Source organism: Elephas maximus, chromosome 26 (genome assembly GCF_024166365.1).
Source record: "Elephas maximus indicus isolate mEleMax1 chromosome 26, mEleMax1 primary haplotype, whole genome shotgun sequence".
NCBI classification, from domain to species: domain Eukaryota; kingdom Metazoa; phylum Chordata; class Mammalia; order Proboscidea; family Elephantidae; genus Elephas; species Elephas maximus.
In genome coordinates, this window is record NC_064844.1 from 992407 (window position 1) to 1005639 (window position 13233).

Genomic DNA, 13233 nt, shown 5'->3' on the forward strand with positions numbered 1-13233 from the left:
TTAAAATAGTATTTGGGACCAGCACTTATGAATCAAAATTGAGATATGAAATTGGCTTACAAGACTAGCTAACACATGTATATTTTAATTATTTTCATGTTTAACAGATTACTCCTAATACTGTAGTTTAATTTCTTGATTTTCCAAAGGAAAATGTGTGGAATACACACTCAGATCTCTTGCATTTTCAGTAAAAATAAATACAAACTGTGATTACACAGAAAATAAACAAAGCCTGAGACTAAGTAGGGAAATATTACGAGAATCACTGAACATATTTCTTTATATTTATTTCAAAGTAAATGAGATTGTGGGCCTACTTTGTAAGCTTAAGCTCTGCTACATGGTATTTCTGCTTACCTGTTCTTTGTGTTTTTCATGGGATTTTTTTTTTAGTCTGCCTTCTGTTGCTGCTTTTATCATTTCTTGGCAGGCTTCCTTTGTGCTTGCACTTCGGTTTTTGTTTTCTTCCATTGTGTCATCTTATGGTCTTAGCTTTTTTTTCTGTAACAAAGCATTTTGATACCTGAAATACTTTTCAGTGAACCCTTAGTACGTTTAAGATACGTTTCAGGGTCTCCAGTTGAGAATATACTCAAATGGGCTTGGGTTTTTGGTTTTAGTTATATCGATATTTTTGTTTATCATCTTCATAAACTGAGTATAACTAGAAGTAGTAGAAGAATTGATAGCACATGAGAATTTCTGTTATTTTGTAAGTGTGATGGACCCATCTGCATAGTTTTATAAAACCAGTTTTTGCCAAAGAAACATGTTTTTAGTGATTTTCTTTGTAGCTGGTAACTGGACCATATTCTTGGTTTGTCTTGTACCTGTCAGTGATCACCTTTTAGCCATTATCACTGTCAAGACTTAGACAGTAGCAACAGAAGGGGCAGGCATATGTGCTAATCGTGAGATAGTTTAGACCTGTCTGTGCATAGAAAATTCCTAAAGAACAGAATTTGACATGTGGCTTTGGGAAGTACTCTAGTCAAACGGGCACTTGATAATTTAGATTAAAACTTCAGGTATTCCCTTTTGTGATGTTCACATTAAAGGAAGCTATATGTACTTTTTATTAAACTAGTAAGTGCACATATATAGAGAGAGAGAGTATAAGAAATTGCACATTAAGTAAAATTTCCTTGCCTTTATTTTAAAGAATTAAGAGCCTTTTGGTTTTCAACCAACTAGTATTTTATTCTCCAGTAATGAAGTATAAATCCAAGCTTTTATCTCTGTTCTTTATTCTGTATTATTAATACTTTGCATGAATCAGATCTGTTACATATTCCAAAAATATGTCATTTTATGTGATCATTCCCATATTTTCATGGACCATTAATCCTCCCATATACCAGGAATATGCCGAAGCTGTTCTTGCCAATTTTGTTGATGCCCTTTATTGACTCCTGTTGCGCTTAATGTCGTAGAATTTTGCAGTTAACTGTGTGCTATCTAGGCATCCCTGGGTGGTGCAGATGGTTAAATGCTCCACTGCCTGCTGAAAGGCTGGCGGCTTGAACCCACCCAGAGGTGCCGCAGAAGAGAGGCCTGATGGTCTACTCCGAAAGATCTCAGCCTTGAAAACCCTACGGAGCACAGTTCTGCTTTTCATGCTGTGAGTCGGACTCAACTTGATGGCAACTAACAACGTGTGCAGTCTGGAACCGATCACTGTTTTCGTGTCTTTATCTTGTGTCCCCCGTTTGACTATAGACTCCTAGAAAACAGAACCGTATTACTTGCACTGTCCCACGGAATTGGCAGAAAGAACTACAGTATCCTCCTGGCGTATGGGAGGCTTAAGATTCCATGAAAATATTCTTAAAAGTTCACGATAGGTAGAAATTCGTAATGGTGCAATGCCTACTCCACGGGCTTATATTAAACTTGAAAGAGATAGGGTGTATCTGTTACGTGCCTGACATGAATGTGGTCCGTCCTGTGAGACTAGTGTTCAGGACAAAGTCTCTAGATTTAGCCAGATTCCGGAATCTTGATTAGTGACGTTTTAACGTTTGGACGATTCTCAAAGATCTTGGCCAATGTTCTCTTCAACGTTAAGAGTTTACTGTTCTAGAAGAGTAAAGATATGAATAGATGGGGGTGACACATCATTTGCTAATATTTCGTGTATATATATATTTTTTAATTTGTGAATTTTACTTGTGGTAAATAAAACTTGGTTGCACACCTAAGGTGTTTTCCACTCTTGCAAATTAGCATTGCACCAAATGAGTGTTGATCTGGAAAACATTTTTTGTTTTAAGAGCTCTCTGTTCATCTGTTTCCTGACATAATAGTGACAGCTGTATTTATATAATGAACAAAGTACCCCTTTTTTTAAATGCTATAATTGCTATGAGTCACTGTGAGTCGGAATCGACTAGACAGCACTGGGTTGCTGGGTTATAATTGCTAAAGAAAGACTAGAACGTGTCACTGTTTTCCCTACATATAGCTAAAATAATGAAAACAAATACAGCATTAGACACATTTTATCGCTTTTTTGTGCTAAATATCTAATCTGCTAATGGAACGCTTTCTCCTGATTTTTCAGTACTCAGAAGATATGAAGCACAAGACCACTCTTCTGGAGCTTCAGAAAATGTTTACGTATTTAATGGTATGTCTGAAAATCATGTGTGGAAAACTAATTAGATGTACCGTGTGATAAAAGCTAAAAACAGTAAAACAGAGCTCATTTGCACGGTCTTCTGTCTGTGCACTTTCATTTTTCATATTGAATTTGTCAGTTACCTCTCTTCTTTGTCATAGTGACTTTGAGCAGCCACATCTCAGTCACCTGCATTCCGTTAACTTGTCCTTTGAAGAGTCCCTTGTATCTAATCCTTTTCCTGTCTCAGGGTTATCCCTCTTTATGCCTAGAGCTTTCTGATTCCTCTTTGTCTGTCTTAATTCCTGTCCCCAAACCATGAAAATGGTCAGTCTCACAAAGATAGCAGTGAAACCTTACAGCATCAACCCACGTTCTTAAGGTCGTGGACAGAATTGTATTCAGGTTCATCAGAATGGCACATGTCCTCGTCATTTCGTCCCTGCAGCCTTCCCTTCTGTCCCTTTCTGTATTCAGCTTCACCTGGTAGTAACTAAAAGCCCCTTGGAGCCCAGCACCTGTTGCTTCCTCGCGTGTGAAGTTACTTCTGCGCTCCTCTGCCCTCAGCACCTTCCTCAGCATTCTTCTCCATCAGCTTCCTGTTGTCCCTAAGACTCAGCTTGCTTCTCACCGCCGCTAGGAGACCGTAGCTTTCACAGACTGAACAGATGTCTCAGGTCACCGTGCCTCTTTTGTTGTTACTACCACGCGTATCAGTTACCCGTCTCACCTATTAGACTGTCAAGGGGTTACGTTATATTTAGCCCCTATTTTTCAGGTTCCAGTACTTATTTAAGTACTCATTAGGTGGTCTTTTAAGCAAAATTGAAAGATTTACTAGTTATTCCTTGATTCTTTCTTAATCTCCTTTTAACAGAGTTGTTCCATGCCGTTTGAACTGACAAACAGTAGTGTTTTAAAAGAAAGTTCAGTCCGTAGCAAAATTCATTCAGCATGCAAAGGTTTAATAGTTCATGTGTAACAATATGAATCTGGGTCCACTGAAAACCAGATTCCTTTCTAGAAATTCCTAGTCTTAGAGAAAATAAATTTCTAAGCATCTACTGGCACCAGGCCATTTAATTCAAAGTTCCATGAAAACTGAACAAAAATGAAATAAAAGAGGAGGATTTTAAGATTTTCTTTGTAGATTTACTGATAGTATTTTTTTCTTGTTAATTCATTTAAGAACTTGGTGATTTTTAAAATTTTTGACATATGTGATATGATCATAACCCTCTTTGTTTTCCACCGTCCCTCTGCAGGAGAGTGAATGCAAAGCCTATAACCCACGGCCTTTCTGTAAAACGTACACTATGGATAAGCAGCCACTGAACACCGGGGAGCAGAAAGACATGACAGAGTTTTTTACTGATCTGATTACGAAAATTGAAGAAATGTCTCCAGAATTGGTTAGTGCCTGGCTACTGAAAAGTTTTGTTTATTTATTTATTTTTAATTTGTATAGATTTGCATACATTTTAACTACGGACTTCTGTTTTATTTTAAAGAAAAATACAGTCAAAAGTTTGTTTGGAGGCGTGATTACAAACAATGTTGTTTCCTTGGTAAGTATTCTATCAGTTCCTTGCTTTTCGGACACCTTAGTATATGTTTTATCCTTTTACAACAAATTACTAATTTTTGACTGTTGATCGATCAGGATTGTGAACATGTTAGTCAGACTGCTGAAGAATTTTACACCGTGAGGTGCCAGGTGGCTGATATGAAGAACATTTATGTGAGTAATGTACATGACTTTTAGACTTTTTTATGTGTTGTAGCTATTTGCGTGTAGTGGGTTTATGTTTATCATCTTGAGAGTTAACTTTTTTCCTGTTTTCATCTTGCTATGCTGCTCAAATAACAGTAGACCACAAAGATAATTTTTACTCAATCAAAATTTAAACACTTGGCCTTTCAAATAATCCAGTAAGATTCTTAAAGCAGCTTGTCAATATGAGAGAAACAATTTTTTCCTAAAACTAAAGTTCACCTTGTTTTAAAAAATGACTTTTCCTCTATACATTCTGCCCAGATATTAATTATTGCCTTTGGTATGTTTGCATGCTGTCAGCAATTATATGAAACTTTTAAATGTTTTATACACAGGAATCTCTTGATGAAGTTACTATTAAAGATACTTTAGAAGGTGACAACATGTATACTTGTTCTCATTGTGGAAAGAAAGTACGAGCCGAAAAGAGGTATGCTTTGTAAAATGTAATTTTGATTGTTTTGATAAATCATCAAAAGGATGAGGAAGATAAACTAGGAACAAATTAATTTTTAAAACTTTACTGAAATTATGTGATTAAGGTCAGCTGCTTGGAGCTCAGTTTTATTACGGAACTTTTCATTCAGTTGTCAGTAAGTTATAATTTATTTGGACATAGAATTGATTCTAGACAGCGTGGGAGTCACTGAACTTGCAGAAAGTCCAGTTTTTAAGGATAGAAACATGGAGGTAGGACAGTGATCATTTTCATCGTCTGTGTCGACTCTGGGACATCTGGTTTTAGTGACGTAGGTAATAATAGCTTTACCTGGTATTTTTATTTGGCAAGCACTGCTGTCAGAATGATCATTTCCATCATTATCTGTGTCATCTCTTGGATGTCTAGTTTTAGTGGCTAAAAAACCAAACCTGTTGCTGTCAAGTCGATTCTGACTTATAGCGACCCTATAGGACAGAGCAGAATTGTACCATAGGGTTTCCAAGGAGCGCCTAGTGGCTTCGAACTGCCAGCCTTTTGGTTAGCAGCCAAACTCTTAACCACTACGTCACCAGAGTTTCCTGTAGTGACTTAGATAATAATCGTAACTTCACCCAGGATTTTTATTTGGCAAGCACTGCTGTCAGAGCTTTATGTGATTTAACTCATGTGATCCGCACAGCAGTCCTTCACAGCAGACCCTCTTCTTACTCCCATTTTACAGGTGAGGAAATGGAGGCATATGAAGACTAAAGAAACTTTCCCAATGCTGTTTCCTGAGATAGGGAATACAAACAAGCAAATTTCAAGGAGATTATCTCTGGAGACTATAGATAGAAAGATCCTGCGGACAGTTGACTGTTATGCCTGTAGCTTGGAAAGAGATCTGGAGTGGAGTCAGATTCAGTAGTTAGATAACTGTTGGGTTAAAAATACTGAATCTGTGGGAGGGTGCAAACAGTTAAGGACTCAATTGCTAGCCAAAAAGTTGGCGGTTTGAAACCACCCAGAGACACCTCGGAAGGCTGGCCTGGCCATCTGCCTCTCAAAGGTCATAGCTTTGAAAACCCTATAGAGCAATTCTATTGTGCACGCATGGGGCCGGCATGAGGGGGAATCGACGGCAGTGAACGGTAGAGTCCTTTAAACTATGTAATTCAGTTTTCTTTCTCTTCCAATATGTGTATTGATGTTATCTGGCACTTTTTGGTTATTTATGTTTTAGTACGTGGATCGAAATATTTTTCTTCAGTCTCTCAAATTTTTTATGAGTTTTTTAAATTATAGTTTAACTCTCTTCAGATGAAAGTTGTTTTACTTGCTTTACTGATGTATACCAAACATCTTACAATTCTTTTTTTCATTTCTTTATTGTTATTCTTTTATGATTCACACTCAATTTACATAGATTTGAATTTTCTTCTTTACTCTCTGCAGTACTTGGCCTTGTTTTCGAGGAATATTCTTTGAAAAGTATCTTGTATAAAACGACACAGTAGTTTTCCAGCTTACTTTCTGGCATCCCTAAATCTTCTCACTTTTTTTTCTTTTCCCTTTTAGTTCAGGATCTACCAAGGCCTTTTTGTTTGCTCAGCCCTGTGCTGTGCACTCAGTGAGGTGGAGTTTACTCATGAGCTTACAGACATCCTCCTCTGCATCCCTTAGGTGGCAGGTTTAGGACAGAATAGGTGGATAAATATGTTCCAGTTGTATAGGGGAGCCTCAAGTAACAAAGAGAAATTGGATTTGAAGAGCATCTTACACAGGTGGCTACTAGGAGTAAAGACGTAGAAATAGAAATGATCCTCATGCTCGAGAAGTCGGGGATGAGGCCGTCCTGCGTGAAGTAGACGGTTTGCTTTGACTAATAATGGAAAACAAGATTGGTTACCTACAGTTGTATCAAATGATTGAAATCCAACTTTGAGAACTACGTGCATGATTGATTGATTGAAGCTGCCAGAACATCTGCCTGAGAAAGAACAGAGCAGAGGTTGAGACCTAACCCTTAAGGTGCCTGGAAAAGGCAACAGAGAGAACAGGAAAGAACATCAGGGCAGGCTGGTGACCAGAAACTGGAGAGCAGAAATTCAGGAAGTATTCAGTCATCCACAGAGATGAAAGAGAAAGACAGCCAAGTAAAAACACTGGGTTTTTCAAGTGGTATTTCAGTGGTGTGTTTTGTTTGGTTGTAGCAGGGTCAGCAGGGGCACATGGCCTCAGATGTAGACCATTCATTTTACAAGTTTGGCAGTGAAAAACAGCAGGAATAGTGGAAGCTAGAAGGAGCTTTGGAATCAAACAGGGTTTTTCTAGATGAAAGAGATCTGAGTATGTTTGAAGACAGGTAGTTCAAGCTGTTACACAGTGAGATATTAGGTTTTTCCAGGTAACTATGCATTTGAAAGGAATGGTGTTCCATTTCTCAATCCAGGCAGAAGTCAGGTAGATAGCAAGAGAGAAGAGTTGTAGGTGGACATGCTCAAATGAAAGGATAGCTGTGCAGGTAGTTACATGGAGAAGACAAGCTTATCTGATGACAGCTGGGGTAGGGTAAGTGTTAGGAGTCTCCACAGAATGGAGTCAGTCATATGATGAGCCAATAAAAGATGATCAAAAGACTTAGGTTCTTTGGAGAATCTCTTTCTAGTTGGAATAAAAAAATTTATTGAGTGCGTCTGTCATTCTTGATAACTCCCTGTTTCTTGAAATGTTCTGTTTTGGCTCATTTGATTCTGCTGTTTTTTCTGAGATACCTGCCTTTATGTCTCCCAGGCAATGTAGTTATTTAACCCTTTGTGCTCTTGCAGTGCTTTCATATCTTTCTAATAGCATAGTGTTAAGCAGAAGTTGGTAGATGGAACAAGTGAACAGAAATATTGGTTATCCTCAACCATTGGTTTTCTTGGTCTGTCCATTCTTCTTGAGTAATTTCATCTACCATCACACCATCTGTTTCGGCTGACACGTGTTGATGACTCCCAGAATATCTTACCTCACTCAGAGTGCTTTCCTGCGCTCTGGCCACTGCCTTCCTTGTATGTCTCACAGACTCAGTCCGTCCTGGTCAACCCCAGTCATTCCAGATCTGTTTGTCTCTCATATCCTCCGACTCAGTGGATGGTCCCGCTGCCCACCACCAGTCCATTAGGGCTCTTCAGAGCTCTCAGGGTAAAGTTCACACTTAAACATCACACTCAGAGTTCATCATCGTTTGACTTCCGTCTACTTCTGTAAACTCATCATTTTCTAGTCTCCCGAATAATCCATGATGTTGAATTTTTTAATTTCTTCTGCTTATAACACTCTTCCTTATCACCCTAAATTTCTATTTTTGTCTAAAAACTAAGCTCATGGTTTAAACAAATTCTCTTCTGAATTTTTAACGTGCAATGAAGAATTATTCACTTAAATTTATATATATTTTTTTATAAATCCACATGTTATGTTTTGTTTAAACTGAGACCTTGTTTTGTAAATGCGAACTGAGAATATGCTGCATCATAAGATTTAGCTCACCGGTTGGTTGGTTGCTGCTGCAAATAGCAGGTAGCCCTTAGTGAATGCCGTCTGTTTGCCAGATAGCGTTCGCAGCATGGGGTAGGTACTGTAATCTCCATTTTACAAATCGGGAATTAAGCTCAGAGAGGTTAAGGAACTTGCTTGCTTAGAGTCATATATTTAGTAAGTGATATAGCCAGACTTTGTAGTTCTAATTAACAATAGTAAATACTTTGATTCTTATTATTTAAGGAGGGGGAAAAAAAACAAAACCTCTGACCCACAGACCTCCTTGGCTTTGAAGGACAATGTGGCTCCTTCTCACGTGTCCATAGCTCCCCTTGCGTATGTTCTTACAATATTTACTGCAGTCGTCTCGAACTTATTTTTTTCTGAGCAGACACAGGAAAGCTCTTTGAGAATGGAGAAAGTCACGTAGAGGGGAGATACATAGTTTTAGTGAGTGTGATTGAGAATACTACTTCTTACTTACTATCATGTAAATATAAATGAAATCAACTGTTTTTAACAAATGTTTTCTAATATTTTCTTTCAGGGCATGTTTTAAGAAATTGCCTCGAATTCTGAGTTTCAATACTATGCGATACACGTTTAACATGGTCACCATGATGAAAGAGAAAGTGAACACACACTTTTCCTTCCCGTTACGTTTGGACATGACGCCTTATACAGAAGATTTTCTAATGGGAAAGAGTGACAGGAAAGAAGGTAATTTACTCTTTCTCTCTCATCTGTGTTTATTGTAAGTCTCCACAACAAGATAGTTATAATCATTAAGTTGTAATTGATTAAAGATTTAACAAAAATAAATTGAATCCTAGAAAGGACAGTGATTTCTAAAGATCATAAAGTGCATTTAGTCAGTTGGCCGGTAACTACTTAGTGTCTGCTAGGACGATGTTTCAGGCACCTTGCGGGACATACTGGTGAACAAGGTAAATGTTGTCCCTACCCCATGAGCTTAAGTCTGCTGGGGAAGTCTTGCACTGAACAAAAGATCCTAAACATGTGTTGTCAGGATAGTGAATGTTTCCTAGTTCTGGAGGAATCAGGCTTTCATGAGAAGGTGACTTTTAGCAGAGATGTGAAGCTCGAATATGAGAGCAAGATTGAGAAGAGGGATGAACTCTGAAGGATAGGGTGATGAGTAGGACAAGGCTGTGCCAGATCATGACAACCTCATGGGCGTTTGGAAAGGGTCGTTCTGACTATAGTGTTAAAAATGGATTAGAGGATCATCAAAGGGTTGTGGGGAGGATAGTCTGCTAGATGGTGGCTTAGAGGAGAAACAGTACCAGTAGGGGTAGAGAAGTAGTATATAGAGTTCAGTAGGACTTTATGATTGAATGAACGAATCAAGCCAATAAAAACTTACTGAACATCCACTGTGTGACTTCTGCAACTCTTAACAGTAGTGAGAATTCAGTGACAGTGTAGAGTAAGCAAAGCCTCTGCTTCCATAAAGGTTGCGTTTCAGTTGGTTTGTGGCCAGAGGGAGGTGGAGGAGTCAAGAATGGCTCTCAGATTTCTGGCTTGAACAGCTGGATGAACAGCTGGGGCCGCTATTTCAAGAAGGCCTCAAGAAAGGGGGAATGTGGTCAGCAATGTTGAATGCTAAAAGAAGCAAAAGTTCAGTAAGAATAGACTGGAATAATCTAGCATGTCTTTAGTTATCTTCATCAGATCAATTTTGTTTGGGTGTTGCAATAGGAAGGCAGATAACAGTGAGTCAGAGATGGCACTGGGGTCATAAGTAGATACCGCCAAGTTTTTTTTATTTCCGTAAAACCAGTGGTTTTCAAACCAGTATAAAGTAACTCAAGGAGCACAGGAGTGAGGAATGGAAACAGGTGAGAGAAGAAAGCAGCAAGGGTCTAGTTCTTGCCTCTTCATTCTTTTTAGCCAAAGAAGTTCTCTATATGTAATAAGAGTCTTGACGATCTTTTATTTGTGCAAAAGTTCTTTGGATTTAAATTTTGAAAAGGTTGATGCCACAATACTGTAAGCTTTAAGAAAGACAACTATGTTTTAATCCTTGTACCTCAATCCCTGACACTTAACAACCATCCAGAAGTGTTGTGTTTGTATGGAACAGGAGTTGAGCAGTGTGTTACCTGACAGGAAGTGCAGGCTGCTCTTTCAGGACCCCTTTGAAGAGAGGCCAGGGGATGGGCGACCCCAGCTATGAAGGAATACGGTGAAGGAAGGGAATTTTTTTAACTGGGATTTGCATCTATTTATAAACTACGGGAAATGAGCCTGTAGAGATAATAAGTTTGAAAATATAGGGGCTTAAGAATTAAGTAGTGAGCATTGTATATGTGGATCCTAGTTTTTAGATCCCTTATCAAACCATTTGGGAAATTATAGCAGGACTGTCTGGTAGCTGTGCTTCATCGTATTATTCATGAAGCTTCCACAAGTCACCTGTTCCGAGTCAGAGCCTCGCAGTGCCTCCACACGTGCTGCTCGTCCACAGCTTTGACACTGTCAGCCGTTTCCTCCTCTCCCGCTCACTGTCACTGCACTTCCCAGCTTACACTGGCACTCAGGTGACTGAATCTGCTCTAACCTCGTTTGTCCTGATTCTGCTTCTCCCTTTCTCTGTGGTGCTGAGAGTACAGATCCTAAATCATTCATCTTCAAACTTCCGATTAGACCATTCTGTAGTTTTTTTTCCTTAGTATCTTTTGTTACCTTTAGATTTCAATATTAGGGGACACAAAGTGTATCTTTTGTTTATTTTGTTTGTGTCTACCCGAAACTCCATGTACATAGTGTTTTCAGCTAACCGATGTGCAGTTTGGAAGCATGCTATCTGCACAGTGCTCCATTTTCTGTAGTGTGAAACTAAAAGGCATAAACGTGTTAAGGCTTTTCAGGCCTTGTGTTTGCCTGCTCCCTATAAAATGGAATGAACCGCTCTGTGTAATAAGGGTCTTGATGCTGCCTCTTTCAAAAGGACTAGCCAGGTGCAACATGAAGAGAACATATTTTGTATTTATCTGTTGTACTGAGGACCATACTTACGCACTGATACATGCCTGTTTCTCAAATAATTTGTGTTATATGTTCTTTAAAGTAGGAGGCTGTGAATGTTGATAATAGTTGTTTTATTCCTATTTTAATATTTAAAGTATCTGTGTCTGTTTCCTGTATATAAGGTATTGATTATATAAAGTGATTCTAAGATGTTACCACTTTTGTAGTTTTCAGAATTACCACCATTATTTGTGTAAATCATTTCAGGTTTTAAGGACGCCAGTGATCATGCGGAAGACGCGGAGAGCTATGAGTATGACTTGATAGGAGTGACCGTCCATACGGGAACAGCAGATGGCGGGCACTATTACAGCTTCATCAGAGACATCGTGAACCCACATGCTTACAAGAACAATAAATGGTGAGTCGTAGATACTTTTCATTGCTTGGATTTAAAAAAAAATTTTTTTTTTCCTCTTTTTAAGATAACAGTTTATGACAGGTTTTCTATTTTGATATATTTTCTGTTTTTAATTTTCTAAAAATTTTCCGTAAGATTAAGAAGAGGAACAGACAAAATTTTTAAATAAAGGGGATTTTCCAAAGACAGTATGAATCAGTTCTTAAACTTTATGCATCAGTGGACTCTTGAGAATGTGGCGACTGCTCTGTCCAGTAAAATTAATACACAAAGTTTTGCAAACCACACTGCACCTCCCCAATCTCACCTGTCAGCTAGAACTGCTCGCTGGGTGTTTTCTCTAGGCAGCCGCAGCCACCTCGTGCGTGCCAGTCAGAAGTTCCCCGCACGCTCTGCTCTGTTGGACATACCCTCCCCCTTCCTTCCCATAGATACATTCTTCTTACTGTCTTTTATCAAGTTAATGGTTAAAAGTCATGAAATCAGTCCCTAAGTAACTGTTTTTTGGTCTTCAAATGTTAGGCAGAGTCTCGTGGATAGGAGCTATACGTGTGCTAGGTGGTGTTCTAAATAGTGGGGATGTGGTTGTGAACAAAACGTACACTGCTAAATTGATTTGCAGTTACCAGAATAGTTTTATTCAACTGCCGCTCACTCCTTCAGCCATCATGTCCGTGATCTTTTTTTTTTAATCCATTTGAATATTTTTCAGTAAGTATATTTTGAATCTTTTTGATCATGAATTTTGAAATGGTATCTTTAGAAATTCTCCCATCTTTTACTCTTTTCTGTCCAATAGCTTTACATGTTCTATTCAAAGAAACTTAATTCCTGTTTTTATGAATTTTCTTATTAATCCTAGGTTGTAAGTGATCTTTCAGACTTTAGTGTGGTTATGACTATGTTGTAAAGTTATACACTAGTCCTAGTTTTCAGTAGATTACAGTTCTAAAGCCAAGAGCATGGTTAGAATTTACCTCATGAAATAATCAGTAATTGAAATATATCAATATATAATGCAGGCATAAAACAGAGATACTTAGCATGTCCAGGTTTGATCAACACTATATATTCTCTGTTTTAGGTATCTCTTTAATGATGCTGAGGTAAAGCCTTTTGATTCTGCCCAGCTTGCCTCAGAATGTTTTGGTGGAGAAATGACAGTAAGTTTTATTCAGAAATTACTAGTAGTTTGTAACTGTCCAAGTGCTTTACAGTTATAAAATCCATAACATATGGAAGTGTAAAATGTTTTAACTGCTGTGGAAAAGTTTGGCATAGAAAAGTTAAACATAAAAAAAAAAGTTGTTGTTAAACATAGCTATTAATATAAACATAAAAAGTTAAACGTAGAATTACCGTATGACCCAGCAATTCCACTCCTAGGTATATACACAGAACACTTGAAAGCAGGGACTCAAACAGATACTTGTATACCAGTGTTCATAGCAGCTTTAGTCACAATAGCC

At 38.2% G+C, this 13233-nt stretch overlaps 1 protein-coding gene across 3 annotated transcripts in view; it reads left to right on the forward strand.

Moving 5' to 3' along the window:
• Positions 1 to 13233, forward strand: part of USP34 (ubiquitin specific peptidase 34) — a 251301-nt gene that overhangs the window by 184523 nt on the left and 53545 nt on the right. For all 3 annotated transcript variants that reach the window (XM_049870361.1, XM_049870360.1, XM_049870359.1), the window contains exons 44-51: positions 2567 to 2632; positions 3889 to 4035; positions 4135 to 4191; positions 4287 to 4364; positions 4736 to 4830; positions 8897 to 9069; positions 11611 to 11764; positions 12849 to 12927. In XM_049870361.1, the coding sequence (XP_049726318.1) occupies positions 2567 to 2632; positions 3889 to 4035; positions 4135 to 4191; positions 4287 to 4364; positions 4736 to 4830; positions 8897 to 9069; positions 11611 to 11764; positions 12849 to 12927 (849 nt within the window). The remainder of the gene's footprint in view (positions 1 to 2566; positions 2633 to 3888; positions 4036 to 4134; positions 4192 to 4286; positions 4365 to 4735; positions 4831 to 8896; positions 9070 to 11610; positions 11765 to 12848; positions 12928 to 13233) is intronic.